General features: G+C 46.6%; 1 protein-coding gene across 1 annotated transcript in view; it reads left to right on the top strand.

Moving 5' to 3' along the window:
* PKD2 (polycystic kidney disease 2 (autosomal dominant)) overlaps positions 1–13791 on the top strand; it is a gene marked incomplete at its 3' end in the record, with an annotated part of 21149 nt that extends 7358 nt beyond the window's left edge. The window contains exons 4-14 of the mRNA XM_009993742.1: positions 417–641; positions 2649–2877; positions 4028–4198; positions 5322–5503; positions 6940–7060; positions 8613–8711; positions 9590–9711; positions 11150–11267; positions 11471–11631; positions 12409–12556; positions 13553–13791. Of these exons, the coding sequence (XP_009992044.1) occupies positions 417–641; positions 2649–2877; positions 4028–4198; positions 5322–5503; positions 6940–7060; positions 8613–8711; positions 9590–9711; positions 11150–11267; positions 11471–11631; positions 12409–12556; positions 13553–13791 (1815 nt within the window). The remainder of the gene's footprint in view (positions 1–416; positions 642–2648; positions 2878–4027; positions 4199–5321; positions 5504–6939; positions 7061–8612; positions 8712–9589; positions 9712–11149; positions 11268–11470; positions 11632–12408; positions 12557–13552) is intronic.
* Positions 13792–19901: the final 6110 nt, after the last annotated feature.

Here is a 19901-nt window from a genome sequence, read left to right as displayed (position 1 = left end):
TGTGAGTGGGTTGATGTGTTCTCTTGTCACAGTTAATATACTTGTGGCACATGGAATTATAGAAGGGTTTTGGGTAAAAGATTTTGTAAAAAGCCCCTCCCCAGCTTTTCTGTAACCCCTTCAGATACTGAAAGGTGCTCTAAGAGACTTCTCCAGGCTGAATAACCCCAACTCTCTCAGCCTTTCTTCACAAGAGAGGTGCACCTCTTTCTATCTTCATTTCCTTCTGTTACTAAAAGGAATTTTGTAAGCTCTTTCTCCATGGAACATTAAAACTTTCTCCAAGTGCCTCTTAAATGAAGGCAACTTTAAGTACCTGATCCTTTTTTTTTGGCCAGGTTTTGTTGGTGTCTGCTTTGTTCATTGTAAGTTGCAAGAAAGACTAATGTGCTTTGTTTCCCTTCCTTCTGAACTAGTTGGACATACACCAATGAGAAGGATTTGAATGGGAGCAGCCACTGGGGTTTGATTGCTACCTACAGTGGGGCTGGCTACTACCAGGACCTCTCAAGGACCAGAGAAGTGACAGCTGTCCAGATTGCTAGCCTTAAGAAGAACCTGTGGCTGGACAGAGGGACCCGAGCAGCTTTCATTGATTTCTCTGTATACAATGCAAACATCAACCTATTCTGCATTGTCAGGTATGAGCAGCCCTACTGTGCGCAGGGTGCACAGGGAAGGTTGCAGATTGCAGCTCTTCTGGTGGTTTTCTTGCTTTTGAGGACACGGGGAAGCGTGGCTGGAAAGTGTCTGGCAGAAAAGGACCTGGGGCTTTTTATTGACAAGAGGCTGAATATGATCTGGACAAGGGGTCTGAGTGCACCCTCAGTCAGTTTGCAGACTATGCTAAGTTGGGATGGAGTCTTGCTCTGCCTGAGGGTAGGAAGGCTCTGCAGAGGGACCTGGACAGGCTGGATCCATGGGCCAAGGCAATTGTATGAGGTTCAACAAGGCCAAGTGCCAGGTCCTGCACTGGGGACACACCAACCCCAGGCAACCCTTGTGCTTGGGGAGGAGAGGCTGGAGAGCTGCTCAGCAGAAAAGGACCTGGGGGGGCTGGGGGACAGCAGCTGAACATGAGCCAGCAGGGGGCCCAGGTGGCCCAGAAAGCCAACAGCATCCTGGCTTGTATCAGGAATAGTGTGGCCAGCAGGAGCAGGGAAGTGATTGTCCCCCTGTCCTGGCACTGGTGAGGCTGCGCCTTGAGTCCTGGGTGCAGTTCTGGGCCCCTCACTACAAGGACATTGAGGGGCTGGAGCAGATCCAGAGAAGGGCAACCAAGCTGGTGAACGGTCTGGAGAACAAGTCCTATGAGGAGAGGCTGAGGGAACTGAGGTTGTTTAGCCTGGAGGAGAGGAGGCTGAGGGGAGACCTTCTGGCTTTCTATACCTACCTAAAAGGAGGTTGTAGTGAGGAGGAGGCTGGCCTCTTCTCCCATGTAAGAAGTGATAGGATGAGGAGAAGTGGCTCCAAGTTGTGTCAGGGGGGGGTTAGATTGGATATTAGGAAAAGTTTCTTCATTGAAAAGATTGTCAGGCACTGGAACAGGCTGCCCAGGGAGGTGGTGGAGTCACCATCCCTGCATGTGTTGAAGGGTCATTTGGATGTGGTGTTGGTAGAGATGGTTTAGGGGAGAACTTTGTAGAGTAGAAATGATGGTTGGACTCGGGGATCCCAAGGGGCTTTTGCAACCTGAAGGGTTCTATGATTCTGTGATTCTATGGGCAAGTGTGTATTTCCTGTAGAGGAGGCAGACAACTGAAGTAGCGTGGCTCCCTTTCAGAGAAGTGGGACTGCAGGGGGCAGCTGCACTCACCAGCTGCAGGCAGACAGGACCTTCCTGGTGCCACCATGGCTTGGGTGCAGTTTGCAGGGGACTTGGCCATTGAGTTGGCTTAATAATGTAATTGCATGGATTACAGAATCATGGTATGATTTGAATTGGAGGGGACCTTAAAGATCATCTAGATCCAACCCCCTGCATGGGCAGGGACACCTCCCACCAGACCAGGTTGCTCCAAGCCCCATCCAACCTGCCCTTCAACACTGCCAGGGATGGGGCAGCCACAGCTTCCCTGGGCGACCTGGGCCAGGATCTCACCACCCTCACAGCAAAGAATTTCCTCCTTCTGTCTCACCTCAATCTCCCCTCCTCCAGCTTTAATCCATCCCCCCTTGTCCTCTGACTACAAGCCCTTGTCAAAAGTCCCTCCCCAGCTTTCCTGGAGCCCCTTCAGGCACTGGAAGGTTCTCTAAGGTCTCCCTGGAGCCTTCTCTTCTCCAGTCTGAACACCCCAACTCTCTCAGCCTGTCTCCAGAGCAGAGCTGCTCCAGCCCTCTGAGCATCTTAGTGGCCTCCTCTGGACTTGCTCCATGTCCTTCCTGTGTTGTGGCCTCCAGACCTGGACATCAGTCTGTTTTCTCCTGATTCCTGAAGTGCTTTGGGCTTTATTCAAAATTCAGTGCAGTCAGGTTAGCACCTTTTGTTCTGTGTGGTGTCATCTGAATTGTATGTGGGCTTTTGCCTGTTGCCATTATTGAAATAACTGTCTTAATAACACCATGTAACTAAGCAATGCTTGTCATCAGTTCTGTGTAAATGAGGGTTGTTGGTTTTTTTTTTCCCTTTGCTTTTTTTTTGAATCCAGGTTGTTAGTGGAGTTTCCAGCAACTGGAGGCCTTGTCACATCTTGGCAGTTTCAGCCAGTGAGACTGATCAACTACCTCTCCGCTTTTGATTTTTTCCTGGCAGCCTGTGAGATGGCATTTTGTCTTTTTGTTCTCTATTATATGGTAGAAGAGATCTTAGAAATTCACATTCATAGACTGCACTACTTCAGAAGTCTCTGGAATTGCCTTGATATCCTTATCATTGTGGTGAGTGTCATAGAATCATCAGAGAATCATTTGGGCTGGAAGGGACCTGAAAGATCATCTACATCCAACCTCCCTGCATGGGCAGGGACACTTCCCACTGGACCAGTTATCTTTTAATGAGGCTAAAATTGCTTTATGAAATGCAATTTGTGGGAGGCGTTCATGACTCTGGTGGTTTGATTCCTATTGTGGGTTTACAGGCCATTATTAGGACGGATACTTCCAAGCTACTGAGCTGTTCTGTCTGAATAAGACAATTTTAGTCTGTGTTGTAATGTTGATGTGTTTTCCAAACTTGTTTGTTCTTTCTTCTGTGGTTTCCACCTTTGCATCCTGGTGAAAAGTTCAAGTATTTGTCCAGTTTGCTTTTTCACAGGTTTTCTCTATAAATGCACAACCATTATGGAAGGTAACAAACCTTCATTTCTCTTCTACACACCTAATATCTCTGATAAAGGTGATTGCAGTGGCTTTTGAGTAAGAAAAGCTGCTGTAAAGGAGTGATTTGCACTTGGAGAAATGGAGACTGGGATTTGATTGTTTGCAAAGAACCACAAAGAAGATTTCACATTGTTTAATGGTGTTAAAATACTCCCCAGCTTGACACCAGGTTTGAAGAAGTTGCAGAATGGGAGCAGCTGGCTAAAAATGGGAAGGTGGCAGTAAATCTGAGCTTTGAATTTAAAGCTACCTGATGTCATATTCTCAGGACTTCTGTCAAGCTGTGCGTATCAAAGTATACAAAGAGGAGTTCATTACTCCTGAGTGAAAGGTGGGGAAACCTCTCCAGGCCCTGCAACTGCTTGGTCCCCTTATCACTGATGTGATAAGTGTAAGTGATATGTGTATGTGTATGTGATAAGTGTAAGGTAAGCAGGGTTGACAGTGAGGGACTTAGAGAAGTTTTTGTCAGTGATTCCAGGCTCTGTGCAATTCCTAGCTGTTACTTTCCCATTTGAAACCTTTAACTTTGTAGTCAGGACACCCTGAAAACAATATATTTGCTTTCACTTCAAGCGCATGTGATGGTAAGTGCTATAAAGAAGAGTAAATTCCTCTTTGCTTAGCTTTATCTGACGTGTGGCTAAAACAAGTCAGTTTTAGTCTCCTCATCACCTTTCATAAATGTGTCTGTTTCTTTTGTACCCAGCTCTCTGTGGTAGCTATAGGAATTAGCATCTACAGGACATCAACTGTTGACATGCTCCTGAAGAAGCTGCTGGAAGATCAGAACTCCTTCCCCAACTTTGAACCATTGGCATATTGGCAAGTGCAATTCAACAACGTTGCTGCAGTCACTGTGTTTTTTGTCTGGATTAAGGTAACTCCAAGACACACATCCCTGTTGTAACATTAGAATGGAAGCAGGGTTCTGAGGCTTCTGTGATAGATGAATTTGTGTTTTGGTCCTGCTTCTCCTAAAATTGGTCAAGCAGGAAGCACAAATGTGACTTCCTGCAATTGAAAAGCAAAGCTACAGGTTTACTCAGCCTTTGTTTAAGCCTAGAGGATTTAGTCAGTGCTAGTGCTTTGTCACAGCACACACATAAAGAAGTGTTTGTACTACTCCTGAATTGCTAAGTCATTAATCATTAATGGGTACTGCTTTTTCTTAGCCTGGTTTAACTATTCCTGTTTTATCTGTCCAAAACTTCTGAATTGTTAGAATGGCTGGCTAAGCTAGTCCAATTCATTTGAAAACTAGATATATTACTTCAGTTAAGCTTAATTTCTCTCTTTTACTGCTTCCTTTCTAGTGATACTTTGTGCACATACTCCTGTCCTCTTTGTGTATAAAGTTGCAGAGGAACATTTGGTTAATAAATTTTCCAACAGGGGAATATGTAAGACCAATGAGAAGTGGATTTCCACTCTTGATATTCCAAACTGATACTTAGGGTTGTAAAGCAAGTTAGCTAACCTCCTACTGTTTTGTAAGATAAAGTTGTTTCATCACAGTTTAAGGAATGAAGTGGTTCATTTAAAACAATAAATATTAAGCTGCAGAGTAAAAGAATAACACAGATTGTAGGGGACTCCAGAAAGTCTCTAGTCCAACCACCTGCTCAGAGCAAAGTCCCTGTTTTATTCTGGCACTTTACTCCTTTGTAACTAACATCTTCTTTGAAGGTAAAGAGAGAAACAGGGGTTGGGAAACATTTTGGTAACAGTACTCTGAAGCCAGTGTCAAATAGAAACCCCACACCCAAGCCAGAAGCTGGTCTTCTCACAGAATTTTCCTCCCATTTTCAAGCCTATGTTTTTAGGAAGTGATGCATTTATACATGTGAATTACCTGCCTTTGTCTCCAGTCAAATTCAGTGAGACATCTCATGTGTGAAAGGCTGGAGAGGGATTGTGTTAAGGAATTATTGTCTAACTTACCTTGACAGTTGTCGTTGTGTTTTGTTGTGTTTTTGTTTTGTTTTTTTTTCTTTTAACAGCTTTTCAAATTTGTTAACTTCAACAGAACAATGAGTCAGTTGTCCACGACCATGTCTCGTTGTGTCAAAGATGTCGTTGGCTTTGCTATTATGTTTTTCATTATCTTCTTAGCCTATGCTCAGTTGGCCTATCTTGTCTTTGGCACTCAAATCGATGACTTCAGCACTTTCCAGGACTGCATGTAAGTAAAATAATTTTTTAAATGCCAAGAATTTCTCAGTACCTAGGTAGATGGATTTGGTTGCCTCATGAGAGGAACAGGTTGTCCCAAGATATGCTCAGATTATTCCCTGAAGTGTTAGGTGACTTGATAAGGTGACAAAGATCAAAGCAGGATTTTACTAGCCTTAAAACAAGACAGCATATGTATCATCATCACTTCTATATTTATTTAATCATCCTTGTAGTTAAGGAGGCTTTTTATTATTCTTTGAAGTGAGAAGAAATGGTGTGTGGGTGTGAGGGTGGTGAGACCCTGGCCCAGGTTGCCCAGGGAAGCTGTGGATGCCCTATCCCTGGAGGTGTTGAAGGGCAGGTTGGATGTGGCTCTGAGCAACCTGGGCTGGTGGGAGGTGTCCCTGCCCATGCAGAGGGTTGGATCTAGATGATCTTTGAGGTCCCTTCCAACCCAAACCATTCTCTGATGATTCTATGAAGTCCCATGACATTCATCCAACCAGATGAGCTGCCAACATGTCACTGTTGATGTAGCTCAGCAGCAAATGCATTGTTGTAAGAACATTTTTAGGTCAGAGATTAAAAATATCCTGTAGTTTCAGCTCTATAGTCTAAAAATGGCAGTTTTTAATTGGTAGAAGTGCCATGGGTTTTGTGACAGTTGGTTGCATTCCTAGTCAAAGCAATTACTCTGTCTTCAGCAGTTGAATTATGATATGCTTGCTTATGGTTACTTACTAAAATGTTACTTACAACTTACCAAAACCAGTAAGGCTGTTTTCCTGGTCGTAGGTGTAGTTGTTTGACTCACGGAGTCCGTCTTAGACAGCCAACTAGTAGATTTGGAAGTCTGCTGGAATTCAGGAGAGAGACAGAACCTCACTTATGTTTGTTAATCAGTTCTTCCTGTATTAATTTGGGATGAGGTAACCTGATTTGAACTGAGATAATTACCAGGGTGTTCAGTTATCTCCCTGCCCCCTTACACTGGGGCAGTGTTGCCAAAAGTTTATTGAGGAGAAGCAGAGGAGCTTGAAATGATGCTGATGCTGCTGGAGAGTCCCAAGCTTCTTCCAGCCTTGGCACTGCACAGGCAGCTTGAGAGAGAGAGGGTTGGCGTGGCATGTAGGAGAGGGACAGGAGTGGATCTTAAGGCTTCACAGTGGTAATCACTGGTTTGCTCTTCTTCCTCTTGTCCCCCTTATGTGACCAAAAGCCAGTGTTGCTCTGTGTGTGTGTGTTTGCGGCACCTGACTGGGAGTTTGGTTCTGCTGGAGGAATTGACTGTTGCAGTGCTTGGGCAAGTGTGACAGTAGTGCAAATCTCTCTGTTGCCCACCACTCAGACTGGTAGGCTAACAGAGATGGAGAATTCTCTTGTACAGCTCCAAAAGTGTGTTGTGTTTTGTTTCCCTATTTATTTTTTTTAATTTCTTTGAAGATTTACTCAGTTCCGCATCATTTTGGGAGACTTCAACTTCACCAAAGTTGAAGAAGCCAATCGAATTTTGGGACCAGTTTATTTCACTACATTTGTGTTCTTTATGTTCTTCATTCTTTTGGTATGTACACCTTGGTTTATGGGGGGTGGGGAGGTGGCCATTTTTACATCCCTTGTTCTTTGACTCCTGTTGCTCTATGGGGCTTTTTAGTTTCGTTTGAGCCTGGTGAGTGTGCAGCCCATTGTAGGGCCTGACTCTTCTGTGGGCAATCACTACATGCTCTCATATTTTTTCTTCATTTCAAACAGATTTGCACTGGATGTTTGTTGTCATTCCCACTCCACACTTTGTTGTGTTGTGTGTTTGGTTTTTTTTAATTTCTATTTTTTTATTTATTCTTTTCAAAGTACATCTCTCTAATAGGCACAGGTTGCCCAGGGAGGCTGTGGGTGCTCCCTTCCTGGAGGTGTTCAAGTTATTTATTTTTTTTAATGTCAATGTGAGCCCCAGTAACTTCTACCTAGATGTAGTTTTCAGTTAGTTTGTACTAAACCTTAGTATGTAGTATTTGTGTTTCTGATGATATCACCAGATGGAAGCTGTTACATGAGCAAGATATGGTCAGATTATTCCTTGAAGTGTTAGGTGACTTGATAAGGTGACAAGGATCAAAGCAGGATTTTACTAGCCTTAAAACAAGACAGCATATGTATCATCATCACTTCTATATTTATTTAATCATCCTTGTAGTTAAGGAGGCTTTTTATTATTCTTTGAAGTGAGAAGAAATGGTGTGTGGGTGTGAGGGTGGTGAGACCCTGGCCCAGGTTGCCCAGGGAAGCTGTGGATGCCCCATCCCTGGAGGTGTTGAAGGGCAGGTTGGATGTGGCTCTGAGCAACCTGGGCTGGTGGGAGGTGTCCCTGCCCATGCAGAGGGTCACCAGATGGAAGCTGTTACATGAGCAAGATATGGTCAGATTATTCCTTGAAGTGTTAGGTGACTTGATAAGGTGACAAGGATCAAAGCAGGATTTTACTAGCCTTAAAACATGACAGCATCTGTATCATCATCACTTCTATATTTATTTAATCACCCTTGTAGTTAAGGAGGCTTTTTATTATTCTTTGAAGTGAGAAGAAATGGTGTGTGGGTGTGAGGGTGGTGAGACCCTGGCCCAGGTTGCCCAGGGAAACTGTGGGTGCCCCATCCCTGGCAGTGTTGAAGGGCAGGTTGGATGTGGCTCTGAGCAACCTGGGCTGGTGGGAGGTATCCCTGCCCATGCAGGGGGGTTGGATCTAGATGATCTTGAAGGTCCCTTCCGGCCCAAACCATTCCATGATTAAATTTGGCCTTGCAGGTAGAAAGCCAAACTTACCTATGTAACACTGAACACACATGGTTTATTGCTGCTGCTGTGTGTAGGCCTGAGCCCTCCATGGAAAATGGTTCTCCAGTTATATTAATAACCATTACTCTTGATTTCAAGTTGTTATACTGTAGTGCATGGTATTGAAAGATGTCAAGCTCTTGATATTAGTGGTTTTTAAACAGCTCACCATTTTCTTCAGGCCCTTCTTAAAAAAATTCTGTATCAGTCTGCACATGAAGGTCATAGGAGGCTCTAACTTGTTGAAATGTTTAAGTGGGCTTTTTCACTTTTCTCCTGAACAGAATATGTTTTTGGCTATTATCAATGACACATACTCTGAAGTCAAATCAGATATGGCTCAACAGAAGGCAGAGATGGAGCTGTCTGACCTTATCAGAAAGGTAAAAATAATGTTGTGTTTATTTGCTTGTTCCTGAATTTATTGCATAAAATGCTACATAAATCCCACGAAGTAAAGCAGCTGGTGAAAATACACATCTCTTAGTTTAAAGAAATGGATCTGAGCTGAGTGTAAATTTAATGAAGGAAAACTTTCCCTCACAACATGTTTTATGGGACTTGGCATTGAATGATGAGCCTGAATATGACAGAGGATTTGTCTGCCTGGGCACATATAGAAATATTGAACTGATGAAGCTAGACTGCTCACAGAACTCATATTTGCCTCATTTCAGACAATAAGATGAGTCAAGTCTTGGATAATATGTTGGGAGCTCTAAGGGGCAGCTGCCAGCAAGGTGGTTGAATACTAAACCAAGTGCTTGACTTGAATTCCAGTTTAGGAAAAAGGTGTTTGCACTCTGGCATGGGTGCTGTACTGGGATCAGAAATGGCACAACCCACACTCAGCATCACTCAGAGTTTAAAACTTGGAAAATTGGTTAGTAAGACAGAGCAGAGAAAAATGAAAAGTGCTCCTTTGGTGGTCTGAGGACATGATTTCTGTATTATGATCTACTTTATCAGCATTATTTAAAACTGTCACCTCACTCTCAGTAGCTGCCCAAGGTGTCTTACTGGGACAAAATACCTCAAAATATAAAATACCTCATTCCCACTGAAAGCCTTGTATGTTGCCCATTTCAACACTTAAGATAAAAGCTGGATCACCTGGAGGAGAAGACAGATTCTTGCTTTTGGAACACCCTGAATGGCAGTGCACACTAGGTGATGAGACTGGAACCCAAACAAGTTACTGGAAATCAAGTGTTAACAATTTCTGACAAGTAAACCACAACATTTCACTTATTTCTTATAGGGCTACAATAAAGCCATGATCAAACTGAAGCTGAAGAAAACTACTGTTGATGACATTTCAGAAAGTCTGAGGCAAGGTGGGGGAAAACTGAATTTTGATGAACTCCGGCAAGATCTGAAAGGGTAAGGAAGCTGTTCCTTCTGGAGTGGTATCCCCAGAGGCCTGTGCTGTTGAGTCTTTGGTAGGAGTTTCTCTCCTTGCTTCTGAAATGTGGGAAGAGTGTGCTCAGGTAGGTAAAAGCAGCACAGCAAGAGGTTTTTCTTCTGTAGAAAAGCATGTGCTTTTCCTGTACCTGGTGGGAGGTTTGGAAATAAGGAAATGGTCACATCCAGAGGGTAGTGGTCAATGACTTGATGTCCAGATGGAGAGGGGTGACGAGTGGTGTCCATCAGGGGTCTGTACTGTGTAGTACTGTAGTAGGGACCAGTGCTGTGTAGTATCTTCAGCAATGATATAGACATTGGGGTTGAGGGCACCCTCAGCAGGTCAGTGGGTGACACCAAGCTGGGTGGTGTGGTCGATACACCGGAGGGATGGGATGTCATCCAGAGGGACATGGAGAAGTGGGCCCATGTGAACCTCATGAGTTTCAACAAGACCAAGTGCAAGGTCCTGCACCTATGTAGGGACAATCCTTGTTGTCAGTACAGGCTGGGGGGTGACGTGATGGACAGCAGCTCTGCAGAGAGAGACATGGGGGTACTGGTGGATGAGAAGTTGGACATGAGCTGACAGTGTGCACTCCCAGCCCAGGGAGACAATCACAGCCTGGGCTGCATCAAAAGCAGCATGGCCAGCAGGTCAAGGGAGGGGAATTCTGCCCCTTTCCACTCATGAGTGTCCAACTCTGGAGCCATAAACACAAGAGGGACATGGAGCAGTTGGAATGAGTCCAGAGAAGGGCCACGAAAATGATCAGAGGGCTGGAGCAGCTCTGCTCTGGAGGCAGGCTGAGAGAGTTGGGGTTGTTCAGCCTGGAGAAGAAAAGGCTCCAGGGAGACCTTAGAGCACCTTCCAGTGCCTGAAGGGGCTCCAGAAAAGCTGAGGAGGGACTTGCGGCAAGGGCTTGTAGTCAGAGGACAAGGGGGGATGGATTAAAACTGGAAGAGGGGAGATTGAGGTGAGACATGAGGAGGGAATTCTTGAGTGTGAGGGTGGTGAGAGCCTGGCCCAGGCTGCCCAGGGAAGCTGTGGCTGCCCCATCCCTGGCAGTGTTGAAGGGCAGGTTGGATGGGGCTTGGAGCAACCTGGTCTGGTGGAAGGTGTCCTTGGCCATACAGGGGCATTGGATCTAGATATGATCTTTGGGTACCTTCTAACCCAAACCATTCCATGATTCCATGGTTGTGAAGGACCAAAGGTCTAGGGAAGATTTGTGCTACCAATTAGTGCAAGGTGTGGGCATGATGGTATCAGGGTTGTGAATTGATAGGCTGGGATCAGTTGTGTGTTTGGCTCGGGTGTGAAAGTCTGCTCGGGGTGCAGTGTTTTTCTAATACTTGAAGTTCATCCGGTCTCTGAAAAACAGGAAGTAAAGGAACTTTCTTACTGCCTGTTCAGGAAGGGGCACACGGATGCAGAGATTGAAGCAATATTTACCAAATATGACCAGGATGGGGACCAAGAATTGACAGAGCATGAACATCAGCAGATGAGAGATGATCTAGAGAAAGAGAGGGTGAGCTCAGCATTAGAAGTGTTATGCCTGCCAGTCTTCCCCCAGTGCCAGTTTGCTTCCCCAGAAGAATCCTTTTGTTTTCCTTCAGATTGGCTCTCATCCCTGGCTGCCTGAGCAGAAATGGCAAGGGGGAGCTGATGGAGGGCAGGAGGCTTTGGACCTTTACATCTTCTCTGTCTGTGGCTTGTGTTTTCACTCAGGAGGACCTGGACTTGGACAGGAACTCTTTGCCACGTCCTCTGAGCAGCCGCAGCTTCCCCCGGAGCTTGGATGACTCTGAGGAGGATGAGGATGAAGACAGTGGACACAGCTCCAGGAGGAGGGGCAGCAGCTCCAGTGGGGTTTCCTATGAAGAGTTCCAAGTGTAAGTCTGTCCTGCATGGTGAATCTGCATGGGTGGTGTCTTTTGGGTTTTTCTCATTAATATTATGGGTTTTCTTCTTTCAATTATGTAGTCGTCTCTCCTGTAACTCTGAAATTAATCAACTCATTCATAAAAGTAAATGTTGTGTCTTAAAGATGCTTAAGTCACTCCTTTTAGTAGGTTCCAAGGGATATCTGAATTGGAAATACTTTAGAGAGGCTCATGGGAATCAGTTAGAAAACCAAACTCAGACAAACAAACAAAAATCCCCCTGTCCTTAAAACATGGACATTAAATAGACAGAAAATATGGTCATGCTACAGCATTGCCAGAAGCCTTTGCTGTTTGTTTTTTAGTAGTAAAACCTTGAGATTGTTTTAGGTTCAGTGAGAATTTCAGCTGTTGTTTTTTAAATCAGATGAAATTACTTTTGAATATGCGTTTTGTCTAAACGCATCCGTGTTAATTCATAATGACAGCACTAGCTCAATGAAGAATTTGACTACCTAGAACCAACACATTTTTATGAGGATGCCCTAAAAGCAGGGAAAACAGAGTGGAATGTGTACTTCCCCCCCTTTTTTTTTTACCCCTGTGTTAACATCTTGCTCTTATGCACTTTGTCCCTTCCTGGACAGTCAGACTCGTTTGTGGGAAGTCAGATATTGTGCTTGAATTAAAATGCTGTCTCATCCTTACCTGCTGTGTGTGCTGACATGCTGGAAGGGTCCTGCCTGGGGAATGTCACTCACTGGAGCTCCCACTTGTTGCCCTCAGGCTGATGAGGCGGGTGGATCGGATGGAACATTCCATCGGCAGCATTGTCTCCAAGATCGATGCCGTTATTGTCAAGTTGGAAGCCATGGAGAAAGCCAAGCTCAAAAGGAGAGATGTGTTGGGCAGGCTGCTGGATGGAGTGACGGAGGTAAGAAAGCCACTCTCACCTCTCTGCTCACAACCTGCATGACTTGCTTCCTTCCAGTACTACTTCCTGCTGCTGGGCTTGGGAGGGTTGGGTGGTGGGAAGGATGAGGTGGGCGCTTTGGTAGCGGCCAAGTGATTTTGGGTTTGTGTGAGGAAAACATGGAATGGAAAGCATAAAATCCTAGGGACCTGGTGCCAGTTTCAGATATAGCAACCCATTGGAGAGCAGGCCTGAGTCATGCTGAGGGAACAAAGCACCATTTCAGCCCCTGAACTGGACAGCAGTGGTGGTCCATAGTTGCTGAAGCAGCTTGTTCATCCCTTGGTGTGCCTTGGGATTCATACCCAGTGTTTTCTGGGCTGGGCTGGTAGAGTTTGGGGGATCCAGCCCAGCAAGCCCATGCATCCTGCTGCTTTTCTCCCATGTTGGGACTGTGTGTGGAAGGTGGAAGAAGGCCACTTCTGTCACCAGGGTTATCCAGTTTCTATTGCCTCCCCTCCCACCTTCCCTTCTTGAGGGCCCTTTAGAAGTGGCCAGTGAGACAAATGTGTTATTTCTGTGGATGCTCAAACCTCTCAGCTCCCTGATGGGGCAAGAACAGCCAGGACAGGGCTGTTAAGGGGTGGACAAGATGGCTTTGTGGGCTATTTAGGTGAGCTTTGAGTTGCCCGGTTGCCTCGGGTGTTCCTGGCTCTTACTGTAGTTCCATCCAAGAGTTCTCCTTGAAGATGGGGCTTCCTTCTGGGTGTGCTCTCCTCAGTATGTTTTAGATTTCTGGCCATGGATTTAAGCATTAGAAACTGTAACACAAATTGTGCCTTCGTAAATGAAGGTGACAACCTGGGTGTCACATCACTGGCAAGGAAACAGTTTACTGCAGCAACTGGTTCTCCACTAGCCTGTGGAAATACTGGGATGGTAGAAGAATCTCTCATGTTGGTATGAGGGTGCAGTTTGGAATCTGTGCTTCCAGTTTGTGTCTTTGCATCTGTTTAGGATGAAAGGCTGGGTCGTGACAATGAGATCCACAGGGAACAAATGGAGCGACTCGTGCGAGAGGAGTTGGAGCGGTGGGAGTCGGATGATACAGCCTCTCAGATGAGCCACCAGTTGGGAACACCCCTGGGACTGACTGGGCAGCCACGGTCTAGGAGCTCTCGGCCATCTTCCTCCCAGTCTGATGGTCTTGATGGAGGAGGAGGAGGAGGAGGAAACGGGGGGAATAACATCCATGTGTAGGAAGCGCTAGGACAGGCTGCCCAGGGAGGTTGTGGAGTCCCTTTCTCTGGAGCCATTCCAAAGCCACCTGGATGCGGTCCTATGGAATGTGCTCTGGGGCATCCTGCTTTAGCAGGGAGTTGGACTAGATGATCTCTAGAGGTTCCTTCCAACCCTGACAGGTCTGTGATTAACTCTGTAGGTGATTCGAAACGTTTCAGTTCAGTATCAAGCCAGCAAACACACTACTCCACTGTTACCCAGCACGAGGTGGGATCAGACCACTAAGGACAATTTTCAGTGGTGGGCAAAAGTAAATGTTCCCTTCATAAGCCATTTCCAGACCTAGGTGAACTACATGTCATATTCAAATTACCAACAAGACTGTCAGGCTTGGAAGTGAAAATGCAGGAGACAGAATGAAAACCAGGTGTGACAAAATCTCCCTGGACAGAATTTTGGTGCCATATATGAATTCTGGGGAACACTTCCCATGAGGGCAGCAAAGCTTCAGACAGTCATGTGCTGTGGCTGAAACACTTACATGAAAGGCTGTGAGTTTTCTGCTGGGTCTTGGAAAACATGGTAAGTGCTTTTAAAAAACAGTTTTTAAGAGGATAGCAGTTTGTCTCCTTCTTTGCAATAGCTGACACTTTTCAAAGAGGTAAAACAGCACCTTTTTTTTTTTTTTTGCTTTGAGTTTCTGCCTATTTTTCTGAGTTATTCTTGGTGTACTAACATTTTCATTAACTTCAGTGTTCTTTTTTTGCCAGTTTTTGAGAAGGACTGTGTCTCTTTAAACAGAAGAAAGTACACTTAGTTTGTACAACTGTAGATCACCAGCTATAAAAATGTTCCTGCAGGAGATACTCCCTGGGTTCCTAGGTAAATAATGGTTCCTTTGCAGAAAACACATTCTTGGAGAGCACAGAAAATAGAAAAACTAAGACTGATGTAGGTGTGGCAGGGAAGGGAGCAGGGAAGTTGCTGACAGTTGGGCTTGTGCTCTGTGAATCCCAAAATCACTTAGGTTGGAAAAGACCTTCAAGATCATCAGTGCAACCATTAACCCTACTCTGCCAAGTCCAGCTCTAAGCCATGTCCCCAGGCACCAGATCTAGATGACTTCTAAACACATCCAGGGATGGTGACTCAACCATGTTCTAATGTCTGACAACCCTTTCAGTGAAAATGTTCTTCCTAATGTCCAGTCTAAACCCCCCCTGGTGCAGCTTGAGGCCAGTCCCTCTTGTTCTATCACCAGTTACTTGTGAGCAGAGACCAGCACCTGCCTCTTTACAACCTGCTTTCAGGCAGTTGCAGAGGGTGATGAGGTCTCCCCTCAGCCTCCTTTTCTTCATGCTAAACAGCCCCTTCAGCTGCTCCTCATCAGACTTGTCCTCAAGGCCCTTTCACCAGCTTCATGGCCCTTCTCTGGAAACGCTCCAGCCCCTCAATGTCCTTCTTGTATTGAGGTGCCCAAAATTGGACACAACACTCAGGTGTGGCCTCACCAGTGCCATGTACAGAGGGATGATCACCTCCCTGCTCCTGCTGGCCACACTATTTCTAACAGAGGCCAGGATGCCATTGGCCTTCTTGGCCACCTGGGCACACTCCTGGCTTTATGTTCAGCCTACCAATCACTACCTTCAGGTCCCTTTCTGCTTGGCAACATTCCAAGACACAACACTCAGGTGTGGCCTCACCAGTGCCATGTACAGAGGGATGATCACCTCCCTGCTCCTGCTGGCCACACTATTTCTAACAGAGGCCAGGATGCCATTGGCCTTCTTGGCCACCTGGGCACACTCCTGGCTTTATGTTCAGCCTACCAATCACTACCTTCAGGTCCCTTTCTGCTTGGCAACATTCCAACCACTCTTCCTCAAGCCTGTAGTGTTGCCTGGGGTTGTTGTGACCCAAGGGCAGGACCCGGCACTTGGCCTTGTTGAACCTCACACAGTTGGCCTCAGCCCATGGATCTAGTCTGTCCAAGTCTCTCTGTAGAGCCTCCCTGGCAGATCAACGCTCCCTCCCAACTTGGTGTCATCTGCAGACTTACTGAGGGTGCATTCTATCCTCATCAAGATGGTTGATAAAGATGTTAACAGGAAGTGTTCCAAATGAGCCCTGAGGAACCCCACGTGTGAGCAGCCACCAGCTGGATGTAACTCCATTCTCCACCACTCTCTGGGCCCAGCCATCCAGCCAGTGTTGTCCCTAGCAGAGCAAACACCCATCCTAGCCATGGGCAGCCAGTGGTCTCACCAGAATGCTGTGGGAGACCTTACAGAAGTCCAGGTAGACAACATCCACAGCCTTTCCCTCATCAACCAGGCAGGTCATCTTGTCATGGAAAGAGATCAGGTTACTCAGGTAGGACCTTCCTTTCATAAACCCTGAAGTTCTAATCATGCCTCAGCTATGTAGTCTGTATTTACATTGAACAGACCCACTTGTCAAATGATTAGGGATGTTCCTGCGCATGCAGGTGCAACACACGGTTCCTTTGGGAGGGTGTTGGTGGTATCATCACGGATTTTGAATATTTAATGTCACACTGAAATGACCTTGGTTTCCTGTTGGAAGCACTGGGGGGTGTGTAGCAACATCTTTCCACCTGGGGAATGTCCCTTTCAGAGGGAGGTTGTCAGCTGTGCTTTTTTCCCCTCAAGCTGGCAGTTGTCTTGTATTTAAAGACCTGGTGTAAAGGAAAATGGAAAGCTACACAAACACTGCTTAGCTTATGACTAGGGTAATAGAGAGGAAAAAATGCCTATTTACAAAATAGAAGTAGCATGTGTGTGTTAGGCTGGTGCTTTCAAAAAGCAGTTGTTTCCAGGGGTTAGCACCTCATTCCTGTGGTACTTCTGCTCAGGCAAGGCTTGCATCTGTTCCTACAGCTGCCTTGCCTGGTTTCACAGGGACTCAAAATGCCTTCCCTCTAAACAACCAACCTGCTAAAACTGAACAGACTTCATGCCTTTCTTCATTTTTCAAGTTTCCAAGAAAGCATATGCACAAAACCTTCATGTGAGATGGAACAGAAGGGAAGTTCATTGGGGAGGTTGGAATTTCTTGGTAGCTCTTCGCTCGAGAACAGAAGAATGTGGGAAACCAGGTTGTGATTCTTGTGAAGTGTTTTTTCCTTCTGTGGGTTATTTTGTCCTGTACTGGGTAGAAATGAATGGTCTTTCACAAGAAACCCTGTCAGCTTCCCAAAGCAGCTCACAACACAGTGGTGAAGGCCTTTGTGTGAAACAAGAAGCACTCAGACTGAGCTCTGTCTTGCCTTGATTGAAAGCTCTTGGACCTCAGAAACCTTCCTGAGGAAAGATTTTCGATGTTAAACTGGCATTTCTGACTTCAGACAAACCAACCAGAACTACTAGTAACTGTACCCGTGGCCAGCTGGTTGCAAGGAAAATAGAAAAGACAATATAAAGCATTTTTAAATGTCCATAGCCTTATATTGACATATGTACCCAAAATGTGCAGTGTGTTGGGAGGTGACATCAGAAGTTACAGCTTAAACTCTGAGGCATCTGTAAGTACATGTGTGTGACATGTAATAGATGTTGGGTCAAAGAAGCCCTCCCTACGTGCTAAGATAATTAAATAATCGTGTCCTTCAAATCAATGACTTTGCCAAATGACCCAACTGGAGTTGCCCAGCAATCAGCTGGAACCTTACTAAGAAAACCTGGAGTTCAGGTTTGTGCCTGTGGCCTGTAGAGCATGTCCTGAGGTTTGTGGCAGCAGGGCCTGGGGAGCCTGCAGAAGTGATGGAGTGGTCACCTGGTGGTGAGGCAGGACCTCCCCAGCAGGAAAGAAAGCAAAACAAAACCTTCCAGTCTGGTTTGAAATAGGTTTTCCTGTAGAAATGTCTCTTTTGCAATGTAAACTCCCTTCAGGCCCTTCATCCTCCTTTGCAGGATGTTTTTCTTCCAGAGATGTTTGCGTTCCTGGGTGTCTCTGGGGAGGTACATTTCTTGTCACATGTCCTCACTTCAGAACAAACTTTAACTGGGAGTGCAGGGAATTGTCATGGAGTACCCATGGGTGTTGGTAACAGGCCTGGCAGGAAGGGCACAGCCACTTACAGATGTTTTCTTCCTTCTTTTTTCAACCTTAGTTGATAGTTTATTTTGTCACTTATTACACACCTAAAGCTTTTGCATAGGGATGTAGAGTTTGGTCTTGCTGAGGAAGCTGTTGTCTATGCAAGTCTTCTGGAGTGATCAAGAATGTATTGATTTGTAAACCTGAGCACTTTACTCCCTAATAAACCTTTTATATCATCTATAAAGCAAACATTGTGCCAGCCACTGGGTGAGTTGATAAAGGAATGAATCCTACCTTCTATTTCTGGGAGTTACTTCTAGCTCGCACCCTGACTCTCTAATTGTGTAGAAAGAGAGGACAGGGTGTAACTGAGCAGAGGGCTGAGCTGATCCTATTGAATTGCCCAAACAGGACTTTTTTTTAACACTTTATTTCACGTTTGCTTTGCTGCAAATGGCCCTGGGAATGGGCCAGGGCACCCCAAGCTGTGAGAGAGAGGAGGGGCAGGTGTTTCCCCCCCATCAGAGCCACATCCCCCACATCACAGCAGTGTCCCCCCATCCCAGGAATGTCTCCCCCATCACAGCAACATCCCCCCCATCCCAGCACTGTCCCCCCCATCACAGCAGTCCCCCCATCACAGCAGTGTCCCCCCCCATCACCCACTGCTCCCCCAACCTTTGCTTTATTAATTAATGACCCTGTTGTGCCCAACCCCATCAAGCCCAAATGAGCAGCCCCCAAGCAGGGGGGCACCCGAGGCCCTGAGAACCTGCCCTGCTCCCCAACCCTCCCAGTCCCCAGCGGGGGCCCAGAGAGATGCCACCCCAGGATGGGCCCCCTTTGACAGGCTCTGGGGGCGAGTTGTGTGGTGCTTTCCCCTTTTGCTGTTTCTCAGCAGGTCAGGACGTTTTCCTGGCTGTTTTTCCCTTGCTCGGGCAGGGTTTGTGCCGGCGGGTTTGTTTGTGTCTTTGGTCCCTTTCCCTGCGGGGTCAGTTTTGCTGCTTCACCCGCATTACCCCCCTCCGGCTGCGGGGCGGGGGGCTCTGCTGCTCACTCCCCTCCTGCTGCACCTCTGCCTGGTGCTTTGGGGCTTGTTTATCTTATTTCCATTCTTTTGTTTTTCTCTTTTCCTCTTCTCATTTTCCCCTTATCTTCTTGGTTGTTGGTTTTTTTTAACCTGTCTTTTCACCTTGTTTCTTTCTCTTCTTTTCCTTATATTTTTTCCCCTGGTTTTTAATCTGTGGGTTTTTTTGTTTCTGGTTGTTGTTTGTTTGGGTTTTTTTCCCCTTCTTTTCCCTGTCTCTCAGGGAAGGGCCTGTCTCCCAGCCCCTTCCGCAGATCTGGGCCCCCCCAGTGCCAAAGGACCCTCAGCTGGGCTGGGCGGTGGGTGCAGAGGGGAGGTGGCTGGGAGGGCAGGTGCGGGACATTTGTGCCCATCCCCGAGGCAGCAGGTCCTCAGCGGTGGCTTTGGCTGGAGTTTTGGGTTCTTCCCGTGGGTGGGCAGCTCTTCTGAGCCTGGGCTGGGGTGTGAGGAGTTCCTGCTCCCCCCAGCACTGCTGCAAGCAGCGGGAGAGCCCCAGCTCCACGGCTCCCATCACACCGCTCCCCTGGAGAAGGGTAAGGAGGTGCTGGGAGCTCAGGGAGCCTTGTGCCCCTGCAGCGGGACACGGGGTGTCCTTCCCGGGTCATAACCCCATTCCTGCCTCCTTCTGTGCTGTGGTGACCTGCTTTCCTCTTTCAGCAACTGAAAAATAAAGTAACCGATCTTGTTCAGGGGATCAGCAACTGTAAAACCCGGGCCGGCAGTGAGCCAGGGGTGAGTGTTGCACAGGGGTGACTTATGTTTATACAGATACATAAATATGTATGTGAATGTATCGAGAGCTGATTTGCTGGGCCAGCAGGCTGGGAAGGGTGCTGGAGCCTGCTCGGGGCAGCCCGAGCACATCTGTGTCCCTTCCCTGAGGGGAGAGGAACGCAATTCCAAGCTCGACCTGCAAAAATTACCATCCTCATTACTTATACAAACGCAGGCCACGTGTCACGGAGCAGCCCC

This window comes from Chaetura pelagica, unplaced genomic scaffold, assembly GCF_000747805.2.
Source record: "Chaetura pelagica isolate M959 unplaced genomic scaffold, ChaPel_1.0 scaffold210, whole genome shotgun sequence".
Lineage (NCBI taxonomy): Eukaryota > Metazoa > Chordata > Aves > Apodiformes > Apodidae > Chaetura > Chaetura pelagica.
The sequence above is the reverse complement of the archived record's forward strand: the minus strand, read 5'-3'. Positions and strand labels throughout refer to the sequence as shown.